At 50.7% G+C, this 22034-nt stretch overlaps 1 protein-coding gene across 3 annotated transcripts in view; it reads right to left on the reverse strand.

Annotated features, from left to right (window-relative positions):
- Positions 1–22034, reverse strand: part of LOC138492234 (uncharacterized) — a 765255-nt gene that overhangs the window by 296443 nt on the left and 446778 nt on the right. For all 3 annotated transcript variants that reach the window (XM_069619271.1, XM_069619270.1, XM_069619272.1), the window contains one exon: positions 13436–13633. In XM_069619271.1, coding sequence (XP_069475372.1) covers positions 13436–13633 — 198 coding nt within the window. The remainder of the gene's footprint in view (positions 1–13435; positions 13634–22034) is intronic.

Below are 22034 nucleotides of genomic sequence, written 5' to 3' on the forward strand. Positions count from 1 at the left end.
GAATTGAAAGAAGCCATATGCAGAGCACCAGTGTTAGGGATCCCAGACTACAAAAAGGAGTTCTTCCTTTTCCCACACACTGACGGTGTGGTGATGAAGGCAGTACTGACAAAGAAGACAAGCTTGGGGCACAAGCCCATAGCCTACTCCAATGGAAAACTTGTCCCAGTAATGAGAGGACATTACCAGTGCCAAGAAGCACTGGCTGCTGCAGCATTCACAGTAGAGAAATCAGGAGGGACTGCCATGGGGTGCACTACAACTCTTTACGTGGAGCATACTCTCTTTGGGATACTACAGAAGCCAACGAGAACATTGACGACACAAAAAGCATCAGGGTACGAGGTGATACTATCAAATTAATCACTAAAGATAGTGAGGTGCAGACTTGTTAATCCAGCAATCTTTCTGGCAGACATTTTACAGGAAGGAGATTACGCACACGACTGCGCAGAAAACATACAGGAATTCAGTAACACTCGCAAAGTACATTGGGACTCACTTGAAGGGGGAGATGTGCTGTACATTGACGGGTCATCAACAATTGATCAGACAGATGGGGCCAGGAATAAAGGAACTGCAGGGATGAGGTTGACGGACGATGGGATAAGTGAGGCAGTAGCAATTGCACGATTGCCATTACATTATTCAGTTCAAGCAGCAGAGTTAGTGGCCCTAATACTGGCATTGGAGCATAGCAAGAGAAAAGAAGTCACTGTGTACTTCGACTATGTGACGTCAACAGTACACTCAGGACTGGCACGATTATTGAAGAGAGGCTTCAGAGGGGCGGATGGGATACCTGTACAGGATGGGATACCTGTACAGCATGCACTACTATTGGGCAGACTGATTGAAGTTATACAGCACCCTGCGTAGATAGCCAGGAACACACCCAAGGGGAGGATCCTATCTCAAGGGGAAATGAAGCAGCAGACTCAGAAGCAAAATGTGCAGCATATTTTGGAGAGCTACTAGAAATGGAGGAAACCTCACATGCCCAAGACTATGCAGAACATGGTGCTGAAGGAAGGGTACAATGCATTGCCAGAGACACAGATTATGAGTTGTAGGGAGCTGCACCCAGAGAGGAGAAAGAACTGTGGACAAGGAGGGGATGTACAGTATCTCCAACAGACACCCTATGGCGACAGAATAACTCCGGGAAGGTGGTCATGCCACTAGCATCATTGAACACTGCACTGACAGTTACACTATCCAACATACACAGGGAAGGAGGTCATTGCCGCCCAGATTGGAGAAACATGGTTCTGTCCTAATTTGGCGGAACACGTGGCATAATTTGTAAGCTCTCTTTTTTTCAATTCACAGCAGGTCATACAATGAGAGTTATAAGAGGAGCCATACCTCGACCAGCTGGCCCATTTCAGCATCTACATGTCGATCATGTTGACATGATCCAAGATTTTCAAGGATACCACTGGATGATAGTGGTTGTATGCCCTTTCTCCAGGTGGATTGCGGCAGCAACTGAAATACCAGCAGCAAGAGTTCAATGCCTGATGTACCTATCAATGGTAAAAACTTGGGGAAGGTTTCAAGGGAAGAGAGCAACATTAAGGTGGATGTCTCAGGCAACGGTGCCATATGAAGACAAATACATAAAGACATTAGACATGATGAACAACTATTGGCAGTTAGATGAAGCAATACAGTATATCACTGATGGGCCCAAGAAAGGGGAAACAAAGAATATAACCATGTAGGAATTGCTGTGTTGATGTACACGAGTGAAAGAAACAGGAGGAGAACTTGGGTGCTGGGAAAGACGACAGATACTCATGTATGATCAAGTATACACTGCTGAAGGATGGAGAGATGGAGTGGTGGGGAAGAAGGCATTCACTTTAGTGCACTCTCCAGTGAATAAGGTACAAGATGAGAAAGATAAATGCCTGAAGGAGTGGGATGCAAGTGCAAAGCTGCTCACGTAGGTAGAGAATGAAGCTGGACCAATGTCTATAATACCCCTGGAGACGCCAGCACTCTGTTACCAAAATGATGGTGAAGTGGAAGTTAGTGAAAATGTAGGATGCCGAAGTGTAGAAAATCATGCAGCGATGAAGACAGGCACAGCAGTACTAATGGACCACTACTGGATGTGTGGCTCCAAGGCATACGAGAAGCAGCCGCCGAACTGGGGAGGAGTTTGCTCGTTGGTACACATCAACATGCCATCATTGGTCGTGCCACGAAAAGATGTGAAGCTCAATGACTTCCTGAAAATGGACACCAACAAGAGGAAGAAGTGGTCTGTGGAAGGTGAACAGAAAAGCCAGGGTGAAAAACCAGCAGAAGTAAAGAGTAAAGAGAGGCTGTAACTATTTTTCAGAAACATCAGAAACAGCACTGGATGAAATACCAGCAGAGCACAGGCTGTTCAGCAGAAGACAAATGTTCCTTGCATCACTGATTTCATCTGTGCAGACATATACAAATGCAAAATGGCTGCAGATAACCCAGTGGGAGCTGATGGTGACAATCAACTCTACAGTAAATGGGTTCAACACAATAAAGGAAGAGCTCCAAGCAGTAAGGCTGGTGGCTCTCCAGAATAGATATGTTCTGGATCTGCTCACAGCAATGGAAGGAGGAGTTTGCGTAAAAATTGGGAGTTCCTGTTGAACATTCATAGCTGCCAACGATGAAGATAACGGCACACTGACAGAAGCAGTAATTCAGCTATCCCAGATGCATGCCAAGATGGAAGAAGAAGCCAAGGGGACGGGAAAGGACCAGAGCTTTCATGGCTGTCAGGTGGACTGAAGGTGATATTAGGAGCACTGATATTGGCACGGGTGACAAAGTGTGTGGTAAATATTTGCCTCACTCAGTGCCGAAAGACAGCAGAGGAAACCATTGGAATGAAGGTCTTGATGGACGTGAACATAGGAGCAGCAAAAGACAAAATTGTTGAAGAAAGAGACAAGCTGAGAGAGAGAGGAAAGCAAACTGCGAATTGTTTCCACTCGAAGCGATGAAATTGGACAACCCATTTGATGCAGAGTACTATGAAGGAAAGTGGGTGTGGTACAACCCGGAAAGAGTGTGCAGTTATATGGACTGGACCTTTGATGACCATGCAAATTACTATGGACACCTCAGAGGAATCACAAAAATATGGCAGCCAAAAGCTAAAGGATTAACTTATTGGGATGTGGTCAACAGGTCGACCAGAGGGGGACTGAAGAGTGGGTCCCAGGGGTCCCAAGACTACCCGTCCGCCTTCCTAAGTTCATGACAAGGCGAAAGGCCAGAAATGCCTGCAGCCACCCATCTTATTTCAGACGGATCCCAAGTGCACCCATCATTGACAAATACACTGAAAGGTATCCTCTCAGCCAGCCATACAGACCGAATACAAGGCAAATCTTTTCATGTGTGGGAGAAGATCCCATGATCGTGGACAGAGGCGCCTATATGGACAGCCTCAAATAAGCAATAAGAAGCTAAGATGCTGATGTCATGACATAGCAGCGTTATACAAGAAGCACATGTGCAGTCTGCATTGCACCCCACAAAAACACACACTCGAATACATGAAGAACATGAGGATTCAGTTATATAGCTAGCGGACAGATACATATAAATACTGTCATTGCTTTTATTATTATGTCATTAGCCAATTGCAGTAATGCATAACCGCAAGGTACAAGAGATCCTGAGCAAGCTTGCTGATGTTTAAAGTCAATAGTTGTGTGGACATACAGGAGTGCTTATGGAACCTTATCGAACCACATATAGCTAACCCATAGGGGACGTAGCATAACATGGACAATGTAGGAACCGCATTATAAGGTTTTGAAAAATTGCAGCGGACCTTAATCCACTGAATATGAGATGGACCAAGTGGACTCAGGCTGCACAGGGAGCAAGACATGTGAGACAGGCCCACAACCAAGGTTAGAGATATGAAGACAAATTCCAGTCTCCAGACGACAAAAGGACCAGCTGCAGAGAACCGGAAAAAATCGTCATAATTGTGAGCTGCAGAGCTAAATTTTGTGGTCTCGAAACACGTGATGCGGCAAGACGAGACAATGGACAGTCATCCGCAGTGAGAAAAGGGAGCCGATCCCAGCAAGACAGATGCAGACTGCAACAAGTGTTGCAACGTAAGGAGAATATTTTCATAGGCAAAGGTGGTGTACACAAGTTACAATACAGACACATAATCGTTCACATCACCTTGAATAGGTGCACAGCGAGTCCCATCGAGTCCCATGCCTGGGGGGGAATCAGCTCTACCCAATCACAGTTTAGTATTCGAGGGGTAGACGGCAAGGGGCAAGACCAATGGTAAGCCTGCTACTCTGCAACAATGTATTAGATAGTTCTTTTGGGATGGGACTGTCCAGCCACCTGACATGTAAGAACCAGTAGAATAACATCTATGCGAGACCGTATAGGTTACAGAATTCTCAATACCCAATCCCTCACACTGATAGGTTTTTGGAGGAAGGGCCCAGGAGGTGACGTAATATCACAACAAAACTAGGGGGCACAAATTGTAATTTCAACACGTACTAGAATCTTCCGATGTTCTTGTATTGATCCCTGTTGGTTTTATTTGCAATAAACCGCAGTTTGTACTTGCCGTTGACGGAGTCCTCCATTTGTTCTGGGGAGGGTGGTGGGCCCTCTGAGTCCACGGACCCCCCGCATCGCTCTGGTATACTTGGGATTCCCAACCAACAACATGTCTCTGGTCCAAAAACAACTCCAGGCCCATCAAAGCATACAGAAGCATAATTTGCTGGTCAATTTAAATTCCGTAACACAACTCGAGTAAATTGCTTTGCAAATGTAGCACTCAATATTCTCTTCCAATTCTCTTCCAAACAATGCTACCAGTTGTTGAGAACATTTACTTTAACGGCTCACACCAGTTGTGTTTGCAACTGCTCGTACTTCATAGAAATGCCACAAATAATCCTGACAACACCTACAGTGTGTCGGGTATAATACAAGAATTGGACCACTGAATAGGGATGATTAAATGCACCATAAACACACAGGAAGGTCCACAAGATGTCCTAATGTACTTACTACCAGTACTAGAAACGAAAAACATCCCTATAAATGAAATCTGAATTTCATACACATGGAAACATACATGCACTCTCTGCAACCATGTTTCACAAAGGCACATTCCTAATGAACGATTTGTGTATGTATCCATACCAAATTGTGAATCCATTCCATTCCAACAGCTTCTGCAAAATGCAAATCATGGCACATTATGCTCTTTTTACAATGCAGACAATCGATTTGCCATACAAATAAATTCACATGGCCAATATGTGATACTAATGCTTTTAAGGTACAATGCAGATGGTACCAAAAATAACTTTAAGCTCACTAGCTTTACACACGGCCAAGTATCTCTTGGCAAGAAACTTTCACAACAGTAGGCATAATATAGCACACTTGTGCCACAACCACTTCAGGTCACTATACTGCATATGTGAAAAAAATATGTGGTTGATTAGAATGTAATAACACTTCCGTTACTCAAAAACATAGGTTACCAGCAAATCTAACAAATACCTACTTAGTATTTCATCAACCCCAATGTACTCATTAAAGTACACTTACAAATCTTAATTACTACAATACACAATTGGAACACGCCAATGGGTATCTAACTACTTTAAACATACCCTTCATTACAATACACTTCAAACATGCCATAACACTTAAACGTACATAATGCATCCATAGTAGCACAATAGTACTTTTAAATCCAATACAGTTAGAATATGCCAATGGGTATCTAACTACTTGAAACACACACATTTATTCTTTAACAAGTAAACTTTAAAACCATGTAAAAGCCAGAAACTGTAACTGTATATAATGGGATTTTTAATCCACCATGGATTGTTTTACCCAATGATTATTACATGTTAATACAACAACAGTGTATCACACACAAATGTTGTGCGTACAATGTACTATTTATGAGGGTCAAAAAAGAAACATACGTACAACTGCACTAATTACATTTGTCAAAGTATGTTGTTTAACAAATTATACTTTTTTTTCTTTACAGAGAAGCAACTACAGACTGCAGCCTTGTTACCATATCCAACTAAATGTCCAAACCCAGTATCAATTACTCTGGGCATATTACTGTAGCCATAATTACTGAGCAGAAATGATTATGGCCTTCGCCAGTGCCCAGGATTTTACATTGCAGCCTTCTTACAATATTCAACTAAGCATCCATGCCCACTATCAATTACTATTGGCATATTACTTTAGCCATAATGGCTGAGGACAAACTATTGTGGCCACGGCTAGTGTACACATTTCTGGGAGCATTATAAATACTGTATACACTTAAATAATACCCTTCAGTCTTGGCATCTTACTGTGGTTATAATGAATGACCACAAATTATTGTGGACATAGCCAGTGTACAGATTCTTGGGGTCGTATTCTGCAGCCAACCCCCAAGAATCTGGACACTGACAATGGCCAAAACAATACCCTACAGCCATTTTATGAAAACTGTATACACTTCAATAATGCCCTTCCACCATGTTAAAAATAATGTATTCCCTCCCCGCTCCCTTCATAATAGCCATAATAACTGTGCACATATTACTGTGGCCATGGCCACAGCAATATAATTCAACCATGCCCCAAACACTCACATTACACAATCATTAAACATAACTCTCCACTGTCACACATGCAGTCTGCGGACATCCTGGTCACCCGTGAACCCAGTAGCTCGAGATACGCCTCAGAGAATTGTCTGTGTCTTCAGAGGTTGTGGACAGGAAACATGACTGTGCATTCGGCGATAAACACATGGCTGTTTTTCACATAGAACAACGGCTCCAACTTAACGGTTTTCTACTCCCCCACCCTCCCCAGACACTCTTTCATCCACAAAATAACCCAAATGTATTTTCCAGAGTTTTTTCTTGCTGCGGCGTTTGCGGACAAATGCTGCTGTCTGTGGATCCAATATGGCGACAGTTTCAAAATATTTGACGCAGCTCATCACGTTTTACAATAAGCAATCAGCGTGCGCATTTGATGTTTGTGAACGTCTCACTACCCGCTGATTGGCCCAGAGGTGTTGGCAGACACCGAATCAGGAAATGAGCCTGCCGATCGGGCGCAGATATCACACATTTTTTGGGACCTACTTTTTGAACATTACAAAAAAAATCTACTGGATGCATTTACACCAAATTTGCAAAATTATGCTTTTGAGACCAGGCCGCAGCTCGTCACGAAAATCCGTCCAGCAGTTTGGGCTGAAGCCATGAGTAAAATATTTGTCAATGTATGTCTATCTGGATTTCAAAGGTTTTGGGACTCCCCCTATTACTGTGCCCCCACCCCTTGACAAAACCGCACAAAACTTTGCGAAATCATTCAGATGTGGCCATATACTGATTTTGCAAAGTGTCATGCAAATTCGTCAAACTGCACCAAAGTTATAAGCCACCGAAAAACTGCTCTTCCTATGGGTTGAGCAACTTAACCATAACTCCAGGGTCGCTACCGTAGGCCCTGTAATATATATTTATATATAAGGAAAACGTATGTAGTGTGGTGTTGCGGCAGGCAGTGTAATTGTCAACTACAGGTGGACAAGAAGGTGTTTGCCTGTCATTGATTTGAACGGTTTTCAATATAGCATAATTCCACTTGCAGCCCTCAAGCCCGAGCATAATAGGCCCAAGCGCAGCATTCCAGTCCTGCGCATACATGAAAATGGTATTTATCGCTATTAGCACTCAGAGCCGCCATCTGGGGTGCTGATACTTCTGTTTTTGTTTTTAAGGGAATCCGGCTTTTCAAAATTCATGCTTCCCTTAAAAAGAAATTACACTTGTGTCCGTGATTGGAAATAAGTACTCCCAGGACCTGCAGATGAGTGGGCGGGGGAGGAGGTAAGGTGTGGCACTCCAGTTGGGAATCTGCCTGGGGCACCACCTCCAAGGACAGGGTAAAGGCTGGGTATAAAATGCAGATGGCTACTTACAGATTCCGCTTGCGTTCCTGGCCTCCGGATTGGCCAGCTCTCTCTCGCAGGTGCTAATATATAATGCAATCATAATCATACAGCAAAGCAAGTTCTTGAGGCTAACTACAGTGGGCGTCATCACGAGTTGGCCGGTAACGCCGGTGGTATTACCGCCGGTGCTATTAGCCCTACCGCCAAACCCCCCGGCGCTATTAGCGCTCGATCACGGGTTTGGCGGAGAGGTTAGTGCCCATTCCCCATTGGGCCCATTCGGGAATTCCTCATTCCCCATTGGTCCCAATGGGGAAAATTCACACTATTACCGCCGGCGGATTTCCCGCTGGTGGTAATAGCGCCGAAAATCGGCAATTTTGCTGCGGATTTCCCCCCAGCTGAGAGCTGGGGGTAAATCCGCCAAGGCCATGATCTGGCAGACCCTTAAATGCGGCGGTAATAGCGTTACCGCCGCATTTAAGGGTTACCGCCAAACTCGTGATGAGGCCCAGTGTATGGTATTTCAGTAGATCTGTAGATGTACAGACTGGATTACTCACTAATTTGCGTAAAATTCTAGTGAGCTTTGTGTACTCTTTATGCAAGAGGAAATAAAGTAATAGACTAAGCAGAGTGGATAGATAGCGAAGCATGCAGAGAACTGGCCAAACTTGGAAGAATATTGTAGCTTGCGGCCATCTCACTTTGAGGGTAGCTAGTACAAAGCAACAGGGTGATAATATAGAATCTACAAAGAGTTTGGGATCAGCTCATGGGTTGAGCGCCAGTTCTACGGATGTATGCAACCAGCATGTCACAGACATAGGTTTCCCATCAAAAGCATTTGGCCGTGTGATTATTTACATTTTCAAAAGTGTTCACTCATCAATATGATGCACTTTTCCCAATAAAAAGAAACATGGTTGACACTAAGGGCCTCATTACACATTGTGCGGTAAGGGAATACCGGTACCAGTAATTTCCCAAGCCAATCACGACCTGGACCCACCGCTATTAACACACCCGTTAATTACGGTGCCACTAATAGCGGCAAGGCCGCCGGCGCGCGACCACCATGCCGGAATTAGTACCATGGCGCTAATACCAGGGCATCACAAGCCATGCGGACATGGCATTAGCGGCATGGAAAACACCTAAAAAACCCTTACCGGCATGGCGCAAATAACGGCATCGAAAAGCACCCATTAAGAGACCTGAGCAGTGTACCCATCTGCCACAGGTGGACACAATCAGCACAGGTGTATGCAATGGAGACAGGCAGCACAAAAGAGCACACCACACCCCTTCCCACACCAAGATGGTCCCAATAGCAGCAGCATGACATGATGGGCTGGAGTACATGATAGCAGTGCAGCACCAACAACAACAGCCAGCACCAGAGGTGAGCCGTAACAGGTACCCATTCCTCACACCATACAGGCGATGCCAGCTATCCACTGAGGAGGTGGCTCCTAACCCCTGTACGGAACCCACAGAACCATCAGGAAGAGGACAACAATATTGCACATCCTTCCAATGACAGTGCTCCGCTGCCTAAGCGGCCTGGGTGTGGCACTCCTGTACGGCCGTGTCAAAGTGGCAAAGACAACCATGGCATGTGTAGAGCATCACAAAATGTGCATATGATGGAATGTGCCTATGCCACTTGAAATTGACATGCAACCACCAGAAGAGTATGATGTGGCTGGGGATGAGTGCGGGTGGAATGCCCCGGCAGGACATGAAAGAGGCAGTGCCAAGGAGGCACACGATGTGCATCAGCATCTGAATCTGGAATCTCATCAGGCACCAAGGTGAAATAGCATGGACGTAGACGAGTATTGTTGCCCTGGTGCATGTTTCGAGGCCCACAAAGGACCCTGTCCACAAAGAATGACACATACACAATAATGGAGACCACGCTTGGGTTTCAAACCAGAACAGTGTATATTGAACATAATGTGATAAAAAGTGCATTACCCCAACTCCACAAATACACCCTTACCCCCCTCCCCCCTCAACACACCCAAATACACCCTTACCCCCCTCCCCCCTCAACACACCCAAATACACCCTTACCCCCCTCAACACTCCCATGTGAGTCTCATGGCGTGAATGTGTCCATCGCCACATGTGGCACCCGAATCTTGGTGGCCCTATTTGCCAGTGCCTGCATCGTCATCTGGTGGTTGTGAACCGGTGCGCCGCAGGTTCCGCATAGACCGGCGTAGGGGACTAGTATGACGTGAACTCCCAGACGAGGAGGGGCCTGGTTCTTCCTGGGCCGTGAGTGGGCACCGACGCTCAATTGCGTCTGCTATGCGGTTCATGGCCTGCCGCAGTTGGGCCATTTCACTGCAGATTCGGTTGGTGCATGTCTCCATGCCCTCCCTCGTCTGCTGTGCAAGTGTAGCAATGTCCTCCCTCAGGCGGGCTGTCTCTGCCACATGTTGCCCTACTAGGCCACTCATCTCGGTCTGCCTCTGAAAGATTGACGAGAGGTCATGTTGCATGGTGGGTGCTGGTGGGATGGCTGATGCACCTGGATCCATTGCACTTGCATCAGGAGAGAATACCTGGGGGCTCCATGGCCCTTCAGGGGTGGGTGATTCTCCATGACTACCCGGACCTGAAGAGAACCTCAGGCTTGCCAGTAAGGGGCTTGTTGGTCTGGGGCTCTGGCTTTCATCATCAATGGCAGGTGTTCCCTCCTCATCTGAAGGTGGGGCAGTGGCTGCTGCCTCACCCGTTGAGCTGGTGGCATCAGAGTGCATTCCCTAGATGCTGCCTTCACCTGCTGGGAGACACACTTCCGTGGGTGCCACGACGGGAGCAGGCATGGCCTGTGGATGCGTGCAACTGGTGTTCCGGCTGCCTTTGTCCCTGTGGTCATGGTCACTCGTCTTGGCTGCCCTTGCGGATGTGGCGGTGTCCCCTGTGGCATCCCTCCTGGGTTTTTTGCTGGATGTGGGAGCAGGTGTGGAAGTGCGTGCCTCCTCAGTGTCAGTGTGTGATCCTGTACGGGTGAGAAATGTGAAAAACCATCAGTCATGGGTCGACCTGCCTTGAGCTAAATGAATACGTCATGCTGTTCTATGCATTTAGGGCTCTTTAGTGTGGATGCAGGTAATGGGGATGTTGGGTGGGTCATGCATGAATGGCTCTGTGTTCTACGGGTATGTGGTGATGCATGCATGTTTGTTTGTGGCTGGATCCACAGCATTCATATGGACACATGATTGGGGGGAACATCACACTTCACTGTACATTGTTTGATGCATACACTCACCTCTATCGGACGAAATGGCCACGCCATGTTCCATTTGTCCAACTCCCTCGATGGATTCCACCCCGATAGTTGATGCACACGTCTCCTCCCACTCAGTGAGCTTGATTGGCGATTCACTGCCTCCTCCTGTGCCCGTAGCCAGGTTGCGGTTAACGGATAGAATGTTCCGCACACGGAGCCGGAGGTCATCCCACCTCTTTCGGCAGTCTTTAACTGTGCGGGTTGTGGTGCCTACCGCGCTGACCTTGTGGGCTACCTCTTCCCAGATGGCCTTCTTCTTCACAATGGTCTCCCGACGCATGTCATTATTGAAGACCACCTGTGCATTTTCTGCTAGTGTCTGCGTGAGCATAAGGAGCTCCTCCTTGCTAAATTTCTCCTTGCGTTGCCGCTCAGACGATTTTTTAACGGCCTTGGGCATCTTTACGGTGTCCTTGGTGTATTTTCCAACGTGGTTCCTGGTAAGGTGTCCTGTATAAAGAGGATGGCAATGGATTGTGTTTTTAAAGATGGCCGCCGTGCTCTTTCCCGTTCCGGTGCGATGACGCTATTTCCGGTTCTGCAAAATTACGGTAACCGATATTAGCGGTGACCGCTAATTATTTGCGAAGACCGCTATTTGCATGTGGCGGCAGGTCGGAAGTGCTAACAGCACTTTCGACGATGCCGTTAAGGGACTTTTTGGGGACTTTTGCGGCATGGCGGTAGGCTCATTACCGGCATGGCGGTAGGCTCGTGCCCGCGATCTCGTAATGGCATGCAATTTGCGGCCTCTTGCGAGGGTGGACACGCTAATTACGCCATGCCGGTAATTGCCGATTTTTACCGCCTACCATGTAATGAGGCCCTAAGACTTAGATACACTAACCTAAGCTTTACTGAAACACATGGAGACAATGTATTTGCAGTAGCAATACTGTAATTATGCATATGTAACAACTTACATTTTACGAACTGAACTGCGGCACTGTCTTTAAAAAAAAAAAAGGTTAACACATACTGGTCTTTACCAAACAAGATCTATTTAGCTTAATAAAAGTATCATCCCGATTACTTCTGGTTTGCAATTATTTGAAAATAAAGAACTTGTCTTAGCAAGCACTCCAATGCAGTCCTTTGGCTCTTAAAAGTGAAGGGGACATTACTGCTGCACTCTCTCCATTAGTCCCTTTGAACTTGCTTTGAAATTGTAATAAACACAGAAAAGAGGGTGGAGTGAGCCCCATGGGTAAAACAGGAATGCAGGGTGAGATGTGTTATCATTGAGCAGTGTGATTTAAATTGCTAGCTGTGCTAAACCAGTGTCAATTTAATTAGCCAACCTAAGGAATTGCATATCAAATTGCTATGCAGCACTGCTTATTTTATGCCTCCAAACAATACTGTAAGTTGCTTAGATCGGGGAGTGATATGCGGACTTCAACAAAAGCCTCAGGAGTTTCCTCATGGGATCAGAATGACAAGCTTGACCTGGAAATAAAAGATCTGCTGCATACTTCCCTTCCGGTTTGTTTCCCCCCACCCCCCAACCACTAGAAGAAGCAACAAAAGCCACCTTCTAAACAAAACAGCCGACCTGAAGGCCCTTGTCAACTATATTTCAGCTCTAATTTTTCTGCACGTGAACAAGATACTGAAAAGAGCGGCTACACTGGATGACTAACATCTTTTCTTAACATTTTATTGAGTAGTAGCGCCACTCTCTCTGAGAGGACTGGACCCGGCCTTCTTACATGTGTCACTGCCACAATGTATACCAGCGTATCTGCTGGGCCAACTTAACACACTCACACACCTTTTCCAGACCCTCCTCCTCCCGCTAGGAAGACATCAGTTCTTACAGTGTTTGAGAGCGAACCCAAGCCCAGTACCATCAATAAAGCCTATACTGCCTTACCCAATCCCCTAATACACACACATTAACGTATGTCACTATCCATCTGCAAAGCTCCCTGTTCAGGTGGCATGTTGATCCACCACAACACACTGTAAAAAAGAAATAAAATATGACTTGTTTCCTTCTGTCGAGAAGTGCACTGCGAATTAATCAATTACATAGAAAACATGTTGTCACCGAAAGAGGTCTACCACAAATCAGTACTCCTCTATGGCACAATATATCCTTAACCAATTCATACCTTGATGGTGTGGAGGGTGAAGGTCTCGATACCTCTGTTACTTTGGAAAACTGGGCAGCCAGTCGTTAGTGATCCCTGTGCCATGAGAGAGCCGAAAGACATCAGGTCTATGTTGGTTCCTATTGAGATGGGGAGCCCACCATAAGCTTTTGGATGAGCTTCTGGGCTGGCTTCGTAGTACTGGCGGCTGTTAATATCCTAAATGGAAACGGAGAGGGGGTCAGGCAGAGCACGGAAGAAAGTGAAACATACAGAAGCAGAGACGAGCTTATGATGTGACAGTCAAAGAGAATTTGGGGGGCTCCTTATTAGGGGAACGTGCAACAACAAAAAAAGACCGAGGGTATATGGAGGCATACAAAAGCGATTTGTTAGGGTGCACAAGCAAAGATCTGGGGATGCACAAGACAGCAGCAGAGCTCCGAGGGCGGATGTGTATGGAAGAGATGTAGAGGTGTTTGGGAGGATGAAGGTAGACATTTTAGAGAGGCACTAGAGATGCGAGAAGGAGCACATGAGAGCTACAGATATGGAGGCGACAATAGGGAGATAGATGGGTGCAGAACAACCATGACAGAGGTAGAGATATAAGGGATGCTACAGATGAGGTTAAAGGCTAGGGGAAATAGAAAGACAGGTAAAGGAGCCAGATGGAGCAAGAGATGGAGTTTGATTTTTGAAAAAGGTACGAGAAAGAGATAGACGAGTGTGGAAATTAAACATTCTAGGTAGCAGTGTGGGGGAGGCATGCAAGTGATGTTGAGCTGCAGAGGAGGCATCAGCTAGAGCTAGTGTTTTTGCAGAGGGGCCACAAGAGTTAAATGTGTGGGGGTTTACATCTAAGGGTAACAGTGTGGTGAGGCATAAGAGAGGTAGAAATACACAGAAGGGAGGAAAGAAGTAGTGATGTAGGATAGGCAGAGGAGCTCGAGAAGTGGTGAATGAATGAGGTAGGGGTGTTTGGAGGTTCAGATGTGAACAAAGATAGTTTTAGATGGAGTCAGGCGACACAAAATGAATGGCAACAAAGTTAACACACGAGGTAAAAGAGATAGAAATGGCTGGAAGAGTGGTTGTGCTACAGAGAGAACATAAACATGCATACTTGTGCCATATACCTGCCTTGTGCGCTACACACGTTTCCATCTTGTCTGTGTAAAATGCACTCTACTCTTGTGTGTGATATATGTGAACACATGCATAGGTTACACTAAAGTTTGATTCCTTGTACTGTAGATCTGCCTAGCAGATTCTCTGGACAAAGTTTTGTGAACTAGCCTTTCATGTATATGCAGATTTCCTGATGCCTGGACACTAGCCCTGTATGCATGCGCAGAAGGGTTAGGAGTAGCCTTTTTCTATTATAACTCAACGTCCAACTGTAACAATAGGACAGTTGCATAGTCCACTTTCCCCCAGTTGAATCACCGCAGTTTGAGGTAAATGCTCAAATGTCATTTTGGTGAGCAACCTGTTAATACGTAGAAATGGCTACTTGACGTGCAGATCGGCGCTTTCACAGTAGGTGATCAGAGATACATCTAGTGCATATGTGCATGAAACCCATATTGTCATGGGGCCTCATTACAAGGTAGGAGGTAAAAATCTGTCATTACCGGCATGCCGGTATGAACGTGTCCGTGCAGTACCCACTCCGCAAACAACGTGCAATTACGAGTCTGCACGCGCGTCCCTGCATGCCAGTATGGTGGTGCACGGCCACAGCGGGTCCCTGTCGATGCCGATAGGACCGCCATTGCAGGTCGTGATGGGCCGGTCTGGTAAACAATGCCGGTACTGCCTTACCGATTTCGTTATTACCGGACCACCAACCTTGACAATATTGACAATTCGCACCCGGGGCAGGGGAGCAACCAATTAGGTTGCTCGGATCGTAGGCAGAATCCCACGATCCAAAGCCGCTTTCCAACCACCTGACGGCTGCTTCCCCCACCCGCCATCTTCGCCATCTTCCCCTCACCCCTCCTTTCCCTTTGTTTTATCGTCCCACCCACCCACCCACCCACACTTACCTGATGCCTTCAGCGGCAGTAGCAATCCCGCCGCTGCTCCATCTTATTGCTGGCCATCATGGAAATAGAAGAGGGGCTCCTCTTAGAGCCCCGTCTTCCAGCTCCATGGTGGCCATCTTGCGGAAGTATTTTATATGACTGAACAGGAAGCTTCATTCATACTAAAAACTTTACTGTCAGCACCCAAGGTTTCCCTATTGCAAACCCAGGGTCCTAATAGTGATAACCGCCCATTCCACGTTCCAGCCCATAGGTCGGGTGGTTATGGCTTAATTCACACCTGAGGAAGGGTGTTTAACTAATCAGGTGGCTGGAACAGCAGGCGAGAATACACATTCTCTACCCACTGCTTCCAGCCACCCGAGGGCCTTGCCTGGGAAGTGCCATTTAAAAAAAAAATGTCAATGTGGGGTGGCAACAGACTTTCAGGGTAATTCATAGAATTTCGCAGAAAAGTGTCGCAATCGGCTGGCGCAGAGTGTCCGCGTGCGATTGACTGCGCCAGGCACGTGCGATAAAACCGATTTCCGCGCACAGCGTATTCATGGATTTCATGCTCCCAAACCAGCCGTGGCGCAGAGTATCGCAGCGACCCTGCAGCAGCGCCAGTAACGCCCCCAAGAACGCCCTCGCGCAAGGAAAAGCCAGCAAAATCGCTAAATCATCGCAAAGGGCTGCGCTAACCCTGGACCAGTTTACAGGGCAGCCAAACAAGGAATGCAAAGCGGGTAACGTGCATATCAGGGGTACACGTGAAGTCATACACGCGATTAGCCAGGGTAAGTGTATTACAGGGGTACACGTGAAGTCATACACGCGATTAGCCAGGGTACGTGTATTACAGGGGTACGCGGGAAGTTTAACACGCGATTGGCCAGGGTACGTGTATTACAGGGGTACGCGGGAAGTTTAACACGCGATTGGCCAGGGTACGTGTATTACAGGGGTACGCGGGAAGTTTAACACGCGATTAGCCAGGGTAAGTGTATTACAGGGGTACACGTGAAGTCATACACGCGATTAGCCAGGGTACGTGTATTACAGGGGTACGCGGGAAGTTTAACACGCGATTAGCCAGGGTACGTGTATTACAGGGGTACGCGGGAAGTTTAACATGCGATTGGCCAGGGTACGTGTATTACAGGGGTATGCGGGAAGTTTAACACGCGATTAGCCAGGGTAAGTGTATTACAGGGGTACGCGGGAAGTTTAACACGCGATTAGCCAGGGTACGTGTATTACAGGGGTACGCGGGAAGTTTAACACGCGATTGGCCAGGGTACGTGTATTACAGGGGTACGCGGGAAGTTTAACACGCGATTGGCCAGGGTACGTGTATTACAGGGGTACGCGTGAAATTATACACGCGATTAGCCAGGGTACGTGTATTACAGGGGTACGCGGGAAGTTTAACACGCGATTGGCCAGGGTACGTGTATTACAGGGGTACGCGGGAAGTTCAACACGCGATTGGCCAGGGTACGTGTATTACAGGGGTACGCGGGAAGTTTCACATGCGATTTGGCCAGGTACGTGTATTACAGGGGTGCGTGGGAATTATCACACGCGATTTGGCTTGGTACGTGTATTACAGGGGTGTGCGGGAATTATCACACGCAATCAGGCTGGGTGGGTCCTCACAGGTGTTCCCTGTACACCCTCCACAGCCCCTGCAGGCAGCCCACAAAACAGGGGACTACCCTGCACACCTGCTCATGTCCCCCTGCACCCCCACCCCCCAGCAGTGCAGGGGCACCCTCCACCAGGCCCCCACTCATGTCTCCCACCACCCCCACCCCCCAGCCACCAGGGTCACCCTCCACCAGGCCCCCACTCATGTCTCCCACCACCCCCACCCCCCAGCAGTGCAGGGGCACCCTCCACCAGGCCCCCACTCATGTCTCCCACCACCCCCACCCCCCAGCAGTGCAGGGGCAGCCTCCACCAGGCCCCCACTCATGTCTCCCACCACCCCCACCCCCCAGCAGTGCAGGGGCAGCCTCCACCAGGCCCCCACTCATGTCTCCCACCACCCCCACCCCCCAGCCACCAGGGTCACCCTCCACCAGGCCCCCACTCATGTCTCCCACCACCCCCACCCCCCAGCAGTGCAGGGGCACCCTCCACCAGGCCCCCACTCATGTCTCCCACCACCCCCACCCCCCAGCAGTGCAGGGGCACCCTCCACCAGGCCCCCACTCATGTCTCCCACCACCCCCACCCCCCAGCAGTGCAGGGGCAGCCTCCACCAGGCCCCCACTCATGTCTCCCACCACCCCCACCCCCCAGCACTGTGGGGCACCTGCCAGCAGGCCCCCACCCATGTCCAACTCATGTCTCCCACCACCCCCACCCCCCAGCACTGTGGGGCACCTGCCAGTAGGCCCCCACCCATGTCCAACTCATGTCTCCCACCACCCCCACCCCCCAGCCACCAGGGTCACCCTCCACCAGGGCCCCACTCATGTCTCCCACCACCCCCACCCCCCAGCACTGTGGGGCACCTGCCAGCAGGCCCCCACCCATGTCCAACTCATGTCTCCCACCACCCCCACCCCCCAGCCACCAGGGTCACCCTCCACCAGGCCCCCACTCATGTCCCCTATCACCCCCACCCCCCCGCCACCAGGGGCACCCTCCACCAGGCCCCCACTCATGTCTCCCACCACCCCCACCCCCCAGCAGTGCAGGGGCAGCCTCCACCAGGCCCCCACTCATGTCTCCCACCACCCCCACCCCCCAGCACTGTGGGGCACCTGCCAGCAGGCCCCCACCCATGTCCAACTCATGTCTCCCACCACCCCCACCCCCCAGCACTGTGGGGCACCTGCCAGTAGGCCCCCACCCATGTCCAACTCATGTCTCCCACCACCCCCACCCCCCAGCCACCAGGGTCACCCTCCACCAGGCCCCCACTCATGTCTCCCACCACCCCCACCCCCCAGCAGTGCAGGGGCAGCCTCCACCAGGCCCCCACTCATGTCTCCCACCACCCCCACCCCCCAGCAGTGCAGGGGCAGCCTCCACCAGGCCCCCACTCATGTCTCCCACCACCCCCACCCCCCAGCACTGTGGGGCACCTGCCAGCAGGCCCCCACCCATGTCCAACTCATGTCTCCCACCACCCCCACCCCCCAGCACTGTGGGGCACCTGCCAGTAGGCCCCCACCCATGTCCAACTCATGTCTCCCACCACCCCCACCCCCCAGCCACCAGGGTCACCCTCCACCAGGGCCCCACTCATGTCTCCCACCACCCCCACCCCCCAGCACTGTGGGGCACCTGCCAGCAGGCCCCCACCCATGTCCAACTCATGTCTCCCACCACCCCCACCCCCCAGCCACCAGGGTCACCCTCCACCAGGCCCCCACTCATGTCCCCTATCACCCCCACCCCCCCGCCACCAGGGGCACCCTCCACCAGGCCCCCACTCATGTCTCCCACCACCCCCACCCCCCAGCAGTGCAGGGGCAGCCTCCACCAGGCCCCCACTCATGTCTCCCACCACCCCCACCCCCCAGCACTGTGGGGCACCTGCCAGCAGGCCCCCACCCATGTCCAACTCATGTCTCCCACCACCCCCACCCCCCAGCACTGTGGGGCACCTGCCAGTAGGCCCCCACCCATGTCCAACTCATGTCTCCCACCACCCCCACCCCCCACCCCCCAGGGTCACCCTCCACCAGGCCCCCACTCATGTCTCCCACCACCCCCACCCCCCAGCAGTGCAGGGGCAGCCTCCACCAGGCCCCCACTCATGTCTCCCACCACCCCCACCCCCCAGCAGTGCAGGGGCAGCCTCCACCAGGCCCCCACTCATGTCTCCCACCACCCCCACCCCCCAGCACTGTGGGGCACCTGCCAGCAGGCCCCCACCCATGTCCAACTCATGTCTCCCACCACCCCCACCCCCCAGCACTGTGGGGCACCTGCCAGTAGGCCCCCACCCATGTCCAACTCATGTCTCCCACCACCCCCACCCCCCAGCCACCAGGGTCACCCTCCACCAGGGCCCCACTCATGTCTCCCACCACCCCCACCCCCCAGCACTGTGGGGCACCTGCCAGCAGGCCCCCACCCATGTCCAACTCATGTCTCCCACCACCCCCACCCCCCAGCCACCAGGGTCACCCTCCACCAGGGCCCCACTCATGTCTCCCACCACCCCCACCCCCCAGCACTGTGGGGCACCTGCCAGCAGGCCCCCACCCATGTCCAACTCATGTCTCCCACCACCCCCACCCCCCAGCCACCAGGGTCACCCTCCACCAGGGCCCCACTCATGTCTCCCACCACCCCCACCCCCCAGCAGTGCAGGGGCACCCTCCACCAGGGCCCCACTCATGTCTCCCACCACCCCCACCCCCCAGCAGTGCAGGGGCACCCTCCACCAGGCCCCCACTCATGTCTCCCACCACCCCCACCCCCCTGCCACCATGTGCAGCCCCCACCAGGTCCTCACAATGTGCGTAATGGTCAGCCTCCACAGCCAAAAAGCCCTACCAAGTAACCCATTCACCCACATGGAAATGGAAATCACATGTTACACCCCCAATGTTCATGAAGCAAATGAACCCATGTCCGTCACACACATATTTTCCAATTGAATGGGAAAACACACAACATGACATGCATGAAACCAATGAGATGAAACCACACAGTGAACAATGTAAAAAAAAATGTATTAGAAAAAAATACGAATGCTAAAGAAAGAAAACTAACTACAATGTAAATGTGAAAAAAGAAGCTGCATGTCCGCATAAAAACACAAAACTAGAAAATCTAATCCAAAAAATTTTGTCCAAAGTGAAATGCCAAAACTCTCCGTGCAACAAAGAACTATGTACAAAAATAAAAAGGGTCCATCATCACAACAGAACTAAGGAAACCTCCTAAAAAACCTACCTAAATATCAACTATATACAAAAAGTGGAGCAGTGTCCGTCGACTCCAAATCATAAGAAAAAACAAAGGAAACCTAAAACTAAAGAACTATATACAAAGGCGGCGGGCAAGTCCAGCGGCTCACTCTGTGGTGTTCCGGGCCAGGGCATCATCGAACTCCTGTTCGATGTCCCGGAGGCGGTCCAGTTCCATGGCCCCGAGGGTCCGCAGGGACGACGCCGTGTCCTCCTCCAACCCCCTGCGGATTGCCTCGAGGCACTCGGCCCGCCTCAGGGCCCTCCGCATGGAGTTCTCCGCCCTGACCATTGTGAGCCGCGCCTCTTCCGCCCGCCGCCGCTCCGCACCTATGGCGTGGCACAACCGCTGCCACACGGAAGACACTCTCTGTCCTGGGTCCTCCTGCCCTCCGGCCGTTGCCTGCCCCTCCGATGTCGAAGGCCCCGAGCCTTCATGGCTCCCACCATCTTGCTGCTGCTGCTGCTCTGCCTCTGCCCGTGCACTGCCTCCTGCTGCCTGCACATCCTCCGCCGGCTGGGGTGCAGTTGTTGATGTGGCCACCCCTGCTGGACGTCCGACTCCCGACTGTGGCAGGGATGCCTCCTCCACCAGCCTGGCCGCACTGTCAGAGGCAGCTCCACAGGGCACCCAGGTGACTGATGGGTGGGAAGATGGCACAGAGGACGACTGGCGCGTAGGGGGTCCAGTTGAGGAGGGGGTCGGAACAAGCCCCATCAGACGGAGGAATCCGGTCTGGGTGACCTGTCCCAGCAGGCTGACGTGGTCAACGAGCCATTCGAGATGACGTGCAGTCTCTCCATGAAAAGACTGCAGGTCACCTCGCATGGCCCGTTGACACAACGCCACACCAGCCAGGACAGGCTCAACCCGGACCTGGATAGCCACGTCCGCAGGCAGAGGAAGGCCAGTTGACGTCAGCTCATCCCCTGCCTGAAAACAGGTCTGGACGTAGGCATCCCTGCTGGTGCAAGATGATGCAGGGACAGGATCGGGGACAGGATTGCACACAGGCACCTCCGCGGCCGCCTGTGCTGCCTCCTGTCCCTGGTCCTGGACTGCACCACTAGCACCAGTGGGATCCCCACCTCCAGACCCCGTCTCTGGTGCTTGCGCGGCCCCCTCCTCCACCAAACCCCCCACCAACCTGGATGACTCTGTGCCATCTTCCCCTGTTGGGCCCTGTGGGGTCCCAGCTGCCCCTTCTGCTGCCGAGGAGTCCAACTGCAACCTCCGCCTCTTGGACCTCCCCCCGGCAGCTGCGGCCTGGGACGCGGCACCGGACTCCTCACTCCCCGACGAGATGACAACACGGGAGGGGAGCCGGGCCTTGCGTCTCCGGCTGGCGGTCGGATCCCCGCCGCTGTGCTCCACAGCACCTTCTCCGCCCTCTTCATCAGTTGACGCTGCAGACAGGGAGAAACAAAACACAGGCATCAGGGCACTGTACAATGGACACATACACGCATGACAGTTGCACATGAGTGGCATTGGCAAACCTCAGACATGTCATCACAATCCCCAACACACATGTCATTGCAACTGGCACACATGAGCCATACCACAGCCATATCGCAACTGCCACCACCATCCCTACACATACAACAGCATCAGCAGCCAAAGGGGAGCCATACATCACATGCAAC

The sequence above is a fragment of the Ambystoma mexicanum genome, chromosome 10 (assembly GCF_040938575.1).
Source record: "Ambystoma mexicanum isolate Mex_15411 chromosome 10, UKY_AmexF1_1, whole genome shotgun sequence".
Classification (NCBI taxonomy): Eukaryota; Metazoa; Chordata; class Amphibia; order Caudata; family Ambystomatidae; genus Ambystoma; species Ambystoma mexicanum.